Genomic DNA, 12,471 nt, shown 5'->3' on the forward strand with positions numbered 1-12,471 from the left:
TCACTTTTAGAATATTAAATATTTTTGCTATACGATTGGTGTACTTTAGTATTTTAAAATTAGAATAAGCGGTCGCATAACGGTCACTCTATTCCCAGCACGAAAGAAAATAAAACAAATTTCACGAGTTTTAGTAAATAAGCTTAAAAATAACCAATAATGTCGCTGGCAGACGAACTACTCGCTGATTTGGAGGAGGACAATGACAATGAGTTGGAGGAGGAAGATGCAGAGATGGCCAGTGCCGAGGACGAAAGCGTAAGACATAAAAACATGGTACGAATCCTTGTGAAATAAGCATTGTCCTTTTCCACAGCTCCTGGCGGAGAAGTTGGCCAAACCTGCTCCAAATCTGATGGACGTCGATGTCACCGTGCAGTCGGTGCGGGAGCTTTGCAAGCTGCGCGATTCGGAGCGCCTAAGGAACACTCTGCAGCAGATCGAGCACTACGCAAGTCGCCAGAGAACTGCAGCCGAAATGCTGGGATCCGTGGAATCCGATCCCGAGTACTGTCTCATCGTGGACGCGAATGCCATCGCTGTGGACATTGACAACGAGATTTCCATAGTGCACAAGTTCACCAAGGAGAAGTACCAAAAGAGATTCCCCGAACTGGACTCCCTGATTGTGGGTGAGATTGAGTACTTGCTGGCGGTCAAGGAGCTGGGCAACGACCTAGACCAGGTTAAGAATAATGAAAAGCTGCAGGCCATCCTCACACAGGCCACCATTATGATTGTGTCCGTCACCGCCTCCACCACTCAGGGGTAAGTAAGGTGCCATCTAAATCCAAGAAAACTTCTAAGTAATATTTCATTTCTTTCTATAGCACCATGCTAACGCCAGCGGAAAAGGCCAAGATCGACGAGGCCTGCGAAATGGCCATTGAGTTGAACAACTTCAAGTCTAAGATCTACGAGTATGTCGAGAGCCGCATGACCTTCATAGCCCCCAATCTTTCAATGATTGTCGGAGCTTCCACAGCTGCCAAGCTGCTCGGCATTGCTGGCGGTCTCTCCAAACTGTCCAAAATGCCGGCCTGCAATGTTCAGGTCTTGGGCTCGCAGAAGAAAACCCTGTCGGGCTTCTCACAAACGCAGATGTTGCCACACACTGGCTACGTTTACTACTCCCAGATTGTCCAGGACACTGCCCCCGATCTGCGACGTAAGGCAGCTCGGTTGGTGGCAGCCAAAGCGGTGCTTGCAGCACGTGTGGATGCCTGCCATGAGAGTGTCCACGGAGAGATTGGCTTGCGCTTCAAGGAGGACGTGGAAAAGAAGCTCGACAAGCTGCAGGAACCTCCTCCGGTAAAGTTCATCAAGCCTCTACCAAAGCCCATCGAGGGAAGCAAGAAGAAGCGAGGAGGCAAGCGTGTTCGTAAGATGAAAGAGCGGTATGCGCTCACAGAGTTCCGCAAGCAGGCGAACCGCATGAATTTCGGAGATGTAAGTTGGAAGCTTATACATAAAATGCTAATAAAGTAATTTGCAACCTACCAACTTTCCTTTCAGATCGAAGAGGATGCCTACCAAGGAGATCTGGGCTACTCCCGCGGCACCATTGGCAAAACCGGCACCGGACGCATCCGTTTGCCCCAGGTGGATGAGAAGACCAAGGTGCGGATCAGCAAGACGCTGCACAAGAACCTGCAGAAGCAGCAAGTGTACGGCGGAAACACCACAGTCAAACGGCAGATCTCCGGAACAGCATCCAGTGTGGCCTTTACTCCACTGCAAGGTCTGGAAATTGTTAATCCCCAAGCGGCGGAACGGTCCCAGACGGAAGCCAATGCCAAATACTTTTCAAACACCTCCGGATTTCTGTCAGTCGGACAGCGGACTACTTAAAGAAAATCCCTTCCCTTCATTTTCTATAAAATTAAGCACTTTTATTTGGAGATTTGTCGAATGTATAATGAATTAGGCGTAGTAAAGCTGCATCGATGCTGCACAAGAGATTCAAATTGTTGTTAGCTGAGCTTGCCCACTTCCAGTTTTCGCTGAATGGCCTCCCAGGAGTTGTTCAGCAGCACGGCTAGAATGCCGGCCACCGTGAAGACGCCTCCGATGATGGAACAGCAATTCGTGGCAAAGTGGCCAAAGGAGCTGCGGGTGCAAAGCGAATACAATCAAAATTGAATTTAGGGAGGCCCTTTGCTTTACTTACTTGTGCTTCTCGGCATATTTCACCATCAGCGGCGAGAGTTCGTAGCTGAAGAAAATGCCCGGCATTCCTCGCTCCCGATCTGAAAGATCTTTTCGGTATCGCGTCACGGAGAATTGATTCGTGTATATGGGCTCGGCGTAATTACTCCCTCGCATATATAACGTGGGCACAATTTTCAAATAGTAATTGAACATTTCGCTTTTAGTCTCTGCAAATAGTAATAATAGAATAATTTAAAAATCAAGGAAAAGTGTCTTATTGCCAAATCAGATGGCTCGGTGTCGGTTTCATTGAGTTTGAAAAATGTTCCAAAAAAACTAATTGGTGAATTTCTGATGTTTACTTCAAACCACTTTAAGTTATAAAGGCGATAGGAGGCGGGTTCACAAATATTGGTTACATTTTTGTTAGGACCGCAAAAAGAATATTGTGGTTTAATTGTGTGTAGATCCAAATCTAACGGAGATGCTGGGTCCTAAACAAGAAAATAACTTTCAAAAGCGTTTTTACCGAAACCATGTTATAAACGATCTCTTTAAAAATCGGGGGATATATTTAGCACATATATATTTTTTTTATAAAATAAAAAGCTCAAGAAAAATGAAATTTTCAATACTTTTAAAAATGCAATTTAGTTCACACGAAAGCTGGTAGCGATAATGCACCTTTCTAGACAAGAGAATATCTTTCAAAAGTGTTTTTTTCTTTTTTAATTCAGATTTCTCAGTTTAAATTTATTTGCTTTTTACTGTATAAGTAAATAATTTTATTTTAATTTAAGTAATTTAAAAACTTAACTTTTGAACGAGCGAATACACCCACCTAATTTTCGGTGTGACCGTTGGAACTTAAATACACGCATAATCGCTATAGTTTATCGATAAGTCCGGTGACGCTTTCTCACATCCCTAGCTCACTGACACATTCACATTGTTTTACGATTCGGTGCCGAAACAAATACGAGTATTTCAAATATTTCCTAAAATAAACGGACCTTTGGGCACCACGCGCAATATTCATAAGTGAGCCGGAGCAGCGGAGCTTGCTACGCAACGGGATAGACGTGTATTTAGCAGGAGAACGAGAGAAGCCAAGGACTTTGCGGCATGCCACTGCCCACGAGCTCATTTTCCCAGCAGGGACCGTCGTGCTTCGATAAGATGAAGACGGGCTTCATCATCGGATTCTGTGTGGGAATGGCCAGCGGAGCGGTCTTCGGGGGCTTCTCGGCACTCAGGTGAGTTGGACTTTGCACCCGGCTGCTCTGTTTGCCACTTCTCCAATGGAGTGACGCAAGTGGAGGCCGGCAATTATGTAATTACACCGGCTAACTAATGAACCCAATAAAAATCTTCCTCAGATACGGGCTACGTGGACGGGAGCTGATCAACAATGTGGGCAAGACCATGGTCCAGGGTGGCGGAACCTTCGGCACTTTCATGGCCATTGGCACAGGGATTCGCTGCTGATCCTGCTGGCATTTGACTAGAGTTACTGAACACCAACCTTAAGCCCTACTCCAATCTTGTTTAAATTACGTTAAGTTATTGCAATAGAGATGTTAATGAGATACGAGATGGGTTTGTTTGTCTACCACTCACCAGCCACGTCCACCCGCAGTCCATCCAGAGGATGCGTCTTGGCGAACTCGATCTTCTCGCCAAAGGACAAGTGATTGATGGTGTGTGATAGCTTCACGCTGCTGAACTGGAAGTCGTGGATGTGGAACTGCCGGATGGAGAAGCTCTTGCCGGGCGCAAAGTGGAAGCTGCCGGCCATGCGGTTCACCTCCAGGTGGCCCTGGATGCGGCAGCCCTCCTTAAAGGCGTCCTCGTCGCTGCGCTTGTACTTCCCCTTGCATTGCTCGATTTTGTCCACTGCCACGTTCCACTTGCGCAGCCGGTAGGCGTCCAGCACTTCCTCACACGTGTTGCAGCAGCTTGATGGGATTTTTGGTAGGATTAAAAAGGGGTAGTCAAATGGGTAAACCCTAAAACTAGAGCTTGATCCTGATTTAGATTATTTTGATGACTGAGTAAAATACTTCTGCCGAAGTTTTGGTGAAGTTATTCCTTCATTGTTATTAATTTATCCTTCAACAACTAGCTTTCAAGCTTAACTTTATATATGGTCAATATATTCCACGGCACGTTAATTTCAAAAATATATTTTGAGTTGTGCCAGGTAGTAACAATGATACCATTCTAACAGCTCTTTACGTTTAAATTGGTTTCATCACATTTTAATACAGAAATTACAGAAATCACAGCTAAAAAATAATGAAAATTCTAGTTTATAAAACTTGAAAGCGATACAATCAGAAAGTGGAAGAATTTAGCTTTACAATATTACTAATTAAATGCCCATGTATTGAAGTTTAAAAGAATATACCTTCTATTTAAAATTAGTATTTGCAAACAAAGCTTTCTGATCGTAGTAATGGAAAAAAGACAGACACGGATGTCAGGGAAAGGTTAAAGGTATCTAAGTTACTAATATTGGTCCCTGATATATAGCTTACTGGGTGGCGTTGTGCTCTGCTCCGTAGCAGCTGCCGCAGGTCACGTTCTTGTTGGGCGGCGAGACGGCCACAATTTCCTTGATGGGCGTCTCCTTCAGGGGCTCCCCCTTGAGATCCAAACGGTGCTTAAAGACATCATGGTCCACCCTTAGGTGGGTGTCCCCCGACGAGTCCATCGCGTCCAGGGAGATGTAGTTGCAGGCGAGATTGTGGAGCGTTACATCCAGGTTGATTCTCAACTTGTGACCCCTCGTTGTGTCGACGAAGAGTTCCTCGTTCAAGGTGGGCTGCATGTAGCTCAGGAACTCGAGGAATATCAGGAGACTTATGATGCTGGTGCTGATTATCGTAACTGAAAATCGTGAAAAGCCGGTTGTTTGGGTTTCTTATCGCCACAATAAGTGTTACACCTGCACCCACCTGCGGCGCCGCCCACAGTGCGGACGCTGAAATCATCCAAGGTGCGTGGATAGGCGTCCAGGCGACGCAGCACGTCGGCGAACTTCATATTACTCAAAAGACCCACAGAAAACAAGAATCGGAGACGTAAACAATAAAAATTACATATTTTTCGCAACGGCAGGTGACGTGTGCGATTGACGTTGCCAGATGTCTGCAATTGTTCAGTCAAACAGATGCTCTCGGCTGTTCGATGAGGGCGGTTGATAACTATCGTTATCGAAAATTATACATGCAATCCGACTTTACTTCTTGTTCTTTTACATGTTTCAATTACGTACAAATTTTTTATTTTTGGCCGATTTTTATTTCTAAAATAAGTTTATCACAACAAAAAACATTGTCATGCCCATTCGTTTGCCACTAAAAATTAAAATGTGAGGCATCTTTTATAAACCTCTTTATGAAATTTGACTTATTTATAGGAAATATACATTCTACACAATTTTACGGAAATATTACTTGGATTACATTTACATAAAAGATAAAGTTTTGGGTACATTACACTTTATTGGGATTTTGCTTATTTCATACATATATCGCCTTTCTTTTACAACGTTTGTTAATATATTGTTTCGCAAATAATATTGTTTAACATTTTTGATTTTGTTGAAACTTTATTTACTTGTCTCTTTGTAAAATTAGTAAACACGCAGGGTTTGTCAAAAAAAATTTTTCATTAGTTAAAAGAGCGAGCGAGAAGCACAGTGCTTTCGTAAAAGAAGGGATTAGAAACACTTTAGTACCTAAAACAAAAAATTGCTTTAACATAAAAGTAACTATTGCAAGTGACAAACTGGATTGAAATTTTAAAACAATAATTTTGATTTCTTTTTTATGATTTTAACAAAAAATTGTTTTAAGAAAAGTAAAGGTTTAAATAAATACATAAAACTTAAGTTGAATATATATAATTTTAACAGAAGAGGAAGTTTGCAACGCAGTGAAGGAGACGTTTCCGATCCCGTAAAGTATATATATTCTTGATCAGCGTAACTAGACGAGTCGATCTAGCCATGTCCGTCTGACCGTCCGTTTCTACGCAAACTAGTCTCTCAGTTTTAAAGCTATCGGGCTGAAACTTTCCCAAAAGTCTTCTTTCTTTTGCAGGTAGTATATAAATCTGAACCAGCCGGATCGGACAACTATATCTTATAGCTCCCATAGGAACTATCGGGGAAAAAATTAAAAAAAAAAAGTATATCTTCGGTGTTTTTTAACATATAACCTTCTCAACTTGGAAATAACATTTTTTAATAAGTTCTGAATTTTGAATTAAATATTATTAAAATCGGACGACTATATCATATATCATATAATATGAAAAAATTAATAACTAAAGTTCTTCATTTCTATAACTGCAAGGGTATACAAACTTCGGCTTACCGAAGTTAACTTCCTTTCTTGTTTTTATTTAACAGAAGAGTTAATGTTGAAAAATGTACACATTTTGTAGTCCCCTGTTTCTAAAAATTGCTCAATTGGGAATTTAATTGTTGCAGTTATGTAGTAGCAAATGTCTTTAAAAAACGCGTTCTTCACCAACAATAAAAATACAAATTGTAAAATGAAATGATTAGAGGGTACGTTTTCTCACCCATTTTAAGGGTGGTCACAAAATTTATTCATATTTAAATAAGACAAAGGAATTGAATCAATGTGAAATTTTGCAACGCATCGTTTCACAGCATTTGTCGTAGGTTGTTTGAAGAAAGGGGTTCTGTGTTCTTTTGGTACTGTGTTCTTCTAATATTTGCTATTGACATTTCACTGAAAATAAAATTTTAATTTATTTTTAATTTATCTCAGGGACCAAAGTTGCTGTTGTATGCTTACCGGAAGGCCATATAAAAACGAGGCGGGTTACGACACTGGAAATGATTTGGGAACAAACGCGGAAAGTTTTTGCATTGGTCTGGAGAAACTGCACCTGACGACTAAAGAAACAACGGTGCCTACTTTAGCACAACTGTTCCCTTAGTCATCAGATGTAACCTCTCCAGATCAATGAAAAATTTTCCGAGTTTATTCTCAATGCACTCCTTGAAATCAGATATTCCACTTCGATCTATAAATACTCCTTTCCTTGGTGTTTATATTTAAACATGATAAGCAAATTTTTATCACTATGTTTTTAGTCCTATTGCGTTGAAGAACTTATAGGGTAAAACAATTTTTTTCCGGTGCCTGTCAGGCAAGAAAAAGGCTCCGTGTACTGTGCACCAGCGGCAAATGTGGACTGTAGTTATTTTAAATATTTTTTCAATTTGAAATGATTTTTAAATTTTTATCTTGGTTTGCAGAATTACACATACATATGTTTTCTGATTATGCGTAATAAGAACTCGATAGTGAAGTAAAGAAATATTAGGACACTAAAAGAAATCCAAGCTTAATTTTAAAAATTAGTATAAAGTCGCCTAAAAAGACTTTATATTATTTTTATACATTTAAAATCACTTTCTTTATTTCATTATATTATTTATTTAAATTTAAACATTTAAATTTGCACTACCGGGCTCGATCCAACCTCAAAGGAAAGTAAATAGTACGATTTACTAATCAACTAAGCATAGTTGGAGTACAAATTGTTGGACAATTTATAATTTTATAGTTTGTTTAATATTTAAGGCACTTAAAAAATAAAAAGTTTCTTTTACTCCGATTTATTGGTATTGTGGTACAGTGTATAATATATTTTCAACTTTAAGCTTGAAAACAAGATTTCAAGGAAAAATTTGTGACCCATTTCTTATCAGGACCCTTAAATTCCTGAGAACTGTTTGTATGATATTCTTAAAATTTTGCAGCAGATCAAAATATAGATTTTTTGGAACTGTCACGAGTAGATTTTTTTGGTGTTGTTTATTATTCTTTATTGGCTTGGCGATAATAAAACCCTCCGTAACTATTAAAGCACGGAAATCGAATTCGAAAATCCTTTAAAATTCTTTCATTTTTTATTAGAGCCATAGATTCCAGAGCCATATCCTCCATTGATTACGCATACGCCGCGTTGGCCCGGCGATAATTAGGGCCTCCCTCGAACCGCCCCTTCCGCTGGCCACGAATAATGTTTAATAGTGTTGTCATGTCTTGGGGCTGTGGTTGCGCATACATTAGGCAGGGCCAGCTCACAACCACCCCAGCCCACTGCTGCCGCTGTGGTCCAGGAGACCGCGTCTAATTTTATAATACATGTTAAACAGATGAAAGGTTAATTGAAAGGAACCACAAGTTTCGACAGCCCACGCAGCCAGCGCCTGGCTTTTGGGGGTTGTGACCCCCAGCCCTTCTGCAGCAGCAATAATAGGAGACCGTGGCTTATCCCCGGGGATTCTGGTTGGAGTTAAAAGTTTTCGCTTAAATATAAATCACGAGGTGGCTTGTCGCTTGACTGACTGAAGCCGAAACCCTTGAGGTCCCTGAACCCGAAATCCATGCACGGTCACAAATAATTGTACGTAGGTGTGTAGAACATGCCGCGACTTTGTGTAATTACCAATTAAGCCCAAGTCCCAAAGCTTTCTCATTTTCTTTGCCACTCTCCAGTTTCCTTTGTCTTTCCTCTGCCGACTTGACCTTTTCTGCAATTACCTGGACAAGAAATCTGTAAAATCAGGCAAGGCAGCAGATGACAAAGATTAGCTGGCGGTAATTTTACACTTTTTTACTTTCTAAATTGAAGTAAATGGATTGGGAAGGGTATGGGTAGGGCCCATGGCCCTGGGATCGGGAATACCCATTGAAGATAGAAAGAATTTAAAGATTTCACTTCTGGTTTTGTTCTGAATATCTAAATTTAAAGCACGGAGCACCTATAAACGGTTTTTTAAAATCAAATTTACACATTTATTTATTCTAAACCCTTACACATTGGTTGAACATTTAGTTTTGTGTATTATCATCATTTATTATGTCACTTACTTACTTTTTTTTGGGTAATTATTAAATTGCTTTTTTAAATATCTAAAAAATGTACCCCTCAGATTTTCGGACTCACAAGTTCATAGCCCTCTTATATCTGCCCAACTTGTGGCCTTAGGGCATTGGGGTTTTTGCAATGGCCACTTCCCTCGACCCGCCCCTAACCGCCCCTCTTACCTCCCGCTAATTTGCATTTCTAACCATTTCGCTCTAGCCAATTCGCGTCATTTCTTATTTGAAACAATGAGCCCAACAGCAGCCAGAACAAATAGCGGAGAAGGAGTCATTGTGCGACGGCTTTGCGGCAATAAAAGACTCCGGAGACAAAGGAACCGGGCTGAAAAGAGAGAGCGTGTCAAGAAACTTAGAGCCGGACGGAGAAAGAGGAGAAAGCCAGAAAAGAAGTTGGCGTAAAGCAGCTTAAACAATCAGGACTGCCTAATGGATATTGACACTTTAATGCCCTGGCCACCGACTCAGGCTCCGATTCTGATTTCGAGTCCGCACTGGCAAAAATCGGCACCCCTGGAAGAAATTTAAACACTAAATTAGAGTGTAGGTACAGTGCCACGCAAACCCATATTTACTAAGCCCACCCATTATTCATACTTATCTGTCAAGCAGATCATTGCTCTAATGGGAACTACGGCAATTAGTTTATTAATAGCTATCCGTATACATAACTCAAAACCTATCTCCTTGAACATTAATTTCGATAAATATAGCCTATTTGTAGAAATTCCTCAAATTTTAAAATTAAATGAAACAAAACAACAAGGATTTATATTTACTAGTTATTTGAAAGAGTCTGAATAGTGCAGATTTTGACACATTAAACACAGGCACTTTACAGTTGAAATTTAACCAATTTGAGGTACTTAAGTTAATGATATTGTAGTGTATAATTAAAAAACTTCATTTTTGTTTCAAAGTTTTTTATTGAGCTAATAAAAAAATATATGTTAAATTTACCATTAAATATTTTATTTACAAACAAATAATATACATTTCTCCCATTTTTATTTATACTTTAACCTCTTATATTTTAGATTTAAAAAATATTAAAATCTGCAAAAGCTCGCTACCCATTTCGATAGCACTTTTCTCTGTGCGAATTTCAAATTGGCAATGGAGTGGGGAATCCCCGCGAGAAGGCCGGATCCATCCGTGCAGATGTCCTGCTCTAATTCGGTTCGGCTTTCAGCTTTCCGTGGCACATACACATTTTTTTCTGGGCCGCATTCTTCGCTTTAAACAAAATTGCAGTGTCGAAATTAATTATAGAGCCGCCGCACCCGGGCCATATTTAATTAAACGTGGACATTTTAAACTGGGAACAACCGAAACCGAACCGCCCGAGAACGTGGAGCCAAAAGGCGTAATTAATTAGTGGAGACGTGCCAAATAATTGCGGCAGAAGTAACTTTTTCCTTTTTCGGGCGACTCCTTTATTATTTCGCTGGTCAAGGAATGTTTCAATTACGTGTATTGCTGATGGGCGATGGCGTTGGGTTGGGTGTTTTGGGGTGGTTTTTGCAGCAGGACTAAACTTTGGTGCCATCGGGCCAGGTGGAAATTAATTAAATTAGCAGGCGTCGTTTTGGAAAAGTGTCGTGCAAGGACTTGAAATATTTTCGGCCCTTGCCGGCTTCCTGTCACTCAAACCCGCAGAGGCCCCTTTTTTTCCCTGCGCCCCCCAAAATTGCCAAAATGTCCCGAAATTTCGCATACATAACCTCCACATCCGCTGGCTAAAACCGAAAACGTCATTTCCGACAAATTAGTCCAGTCAACTGTGCCGCGATATATTGTGAGGGCGAATCCCTGCGTTCATATCGAATGTGTGTTCCAGGGGACGATTTCGAATCGCTGGCCACGTTTTAAGCATATTTCCTGGTTTAGGATGCGAAATCCTCTGTCCGCCCCACTGGCCGACAAAAGTTTCGAAAGCGTTTCGAAACTCCCCCCTCCCCGGGGGGCTTGGTTACATTATCATTTATGAACATCCACAGCGATTCCTTCTGCTCGTTATTTTTAATTGTCGCGCCCATTAATTGCATTTGCAATGTGTTATAATTAGGGGCGCATTACGGACAATAACACTACCCTGCCCCTCAATCGATGCCTTAAAGGGACTGCGGAGTGGGATTGAATTTAAAATGTAAGTGTCGATTGACAGGAATTGTCCTATAGATATTTAAATGATTTCTCAAAGGCTAGGCATTTTATTAAAAGTATTTTAAAGCATTTCCTATAATAGTTTGGAAGCTGAAAGTGATTTTCATTCACTATTCACTATATATTTACAGATAAAATGAAATCGATTTCGCTCTAAAAACCGGGATTCATCATTAGATTTATTTGAGCTTAAGAATAATAAATATTTATGAATCTAAAACAATAGAACGAATAAAACGTTCTTTATCAGGTATAATAATTCTTGCATCAGTACTATATTGGAGTTTTGGATTTGTCTTTATAACAAGGAAGAATATTTTTAGGTGTTATTTTATATGAAGTTAATATGTTTCAATTAAAACAAAAAAAAATGTTCTTCATAAAGTTTTTAGTTTCCTCCTGAAAAATATAGATATAAAGTAAATATTTTGTATATACTTTAATGAAGAAACGTAGTTTTTAAACATTTTCGAGTAAAATTGAAAGGAAAACGTATTTTATAAATATGCGCACTGTCATTATCATATTTTTGTATTTATTTGGGATGTAACGATTTTCATGGATTAATTAAAACGCATTTATTGGCGCAAAAACCAGCGCAGCTTTTGCATATTGGCAACGCTTTTTAAGTCCATCTGGAAATCGGTTTCGCCCAATCCTTTCATAAATTGCACTCCTCTTTGCACTTTAACCATTTTGTGGGCTGGACCGCGACAATGGGCTCTTTATGCAGACGCTCTCGGGGTGAGAAATAGATGAATGGGCGCCAGCCTTTGCCCCTTTTGTGTGGGCGTCCATTTTCGCCTATTTTTGTTTGTTTTCTGGGTGAAAATTCGCATTTTTATTTCGCATACGCGCGGGTCACGTCAACAGAAAGTGCATACTTTTGTTGTCGCTGGCTGCTGCCGACCAGCAACATGAAAAATTATTTACATAAATATCCGCGCTGTCAATTGTGTGTTGTGGCATGTAAAGTGACAGTAGCAGCGCGAAAGGCGTCTCTGCCGCGGTCGGCGTCGTACGTGACTGCACACTTTTTTCGCCACTCGCCGCCCAAAATGGGGGCGGGGCTATCAAATGCAAATGCATTGTGCATGTGGCACTGAGAGAAAATCTGTTGGCTACTCTCAGTTACTCACTTCTCAAACACCTACAAAAGATCTTTAATATTCGTTTGTTTATATATATTTTTATTGTGTAATTCGGACAACGAATT

The 12,471-nt window shown here is 40.3% G+C and overlaps 3 protein-coding genes across 3 annotated transcripts; 2 read left to right on the forward strand and 1 right to left on the reverse strand.

Moving 5' to 3' along the window:
• The first annotated feature begins 62 nt into the window (after positions 1–62).
• Positions 63–1,961, forward strand: LOC108030643 (U4/U6 small nuclear ribonucleoprotein Prp31). Its single transcript, XM_017103657.3, has 4 exons — positions 63–258; positions 317–768; positions 831–1,449; positions 1,516–1,961. Exons 1-4 carry the CDS (start codon positions 160–162, stop codon positions 1,849–1,851), a joined length of 1,506 nt encoding a protein of 501 aa, XP_016959146.1. The 5' UTR covers positions 63–159; the 3' UTR covers positions 1,852–1,961.
• LOC108030644 (endoplasmic reticulum-Golgi intermediate compartment protein 3) lies at positions 1,867–5,312 on the reverse strand. The gene is made up of 5 exons (XM_017103658.3): positions 5,112–5,312; positions 4,692–5,043; positions 3,772–4,109; positions 2,171–2,378; positions 1,867–2,109 (listed from the first exon to the last, which is right to left on the reverse strand). The coding sequence occupies exons 1-5, from the start codon at positions 5,197–5,199 to the stop codon at positions 1,974–1,976; spliced, it is 1,122 nt and encodes a 373-aa protein (XP_016959147.1). The 5' UTR covers positions 5,200–5,312; the 3' UTR covers positions 1,867–1,973.
• LOC108030647 (reactive oxygen species modulator 1) lies at positions 3,066–3,745 on the forward strand. Its single transcript, XM_017103659.3, has 2 exons — positions 3,066–3,407; positions 3,531–3,745. The coding sequence occupies exons 1-2, from the start codon at positions 3,277–3,279 to the stop codon at positions 3,637–3,639; spliced, it is 240 nt and encodes a 79-aa protein (XP_016959148.1). The 5' UTR covers positions 3,066–3,276; the 3' UTR covers positions 3,640–3,745.
• Positions 5,313–12,471: the final 7,159 nt, after the last annotated feature.

This window comes from Drosophila biarmipes, chromosome 3L (assembly GCF_025231255.1).
Source record: "Drosophila biarmipes strain raj3 chromosome 3L, RU_DBia_V1.1, whole genome shotgun sequence".
Taxonomy (NCBI): domain Eukaryota; kingdom Metazoa; phylum Arthropoda; class Insecta; order Diptera; family Drosophilidae; genus Drosophila; species Drosophila biarmipes.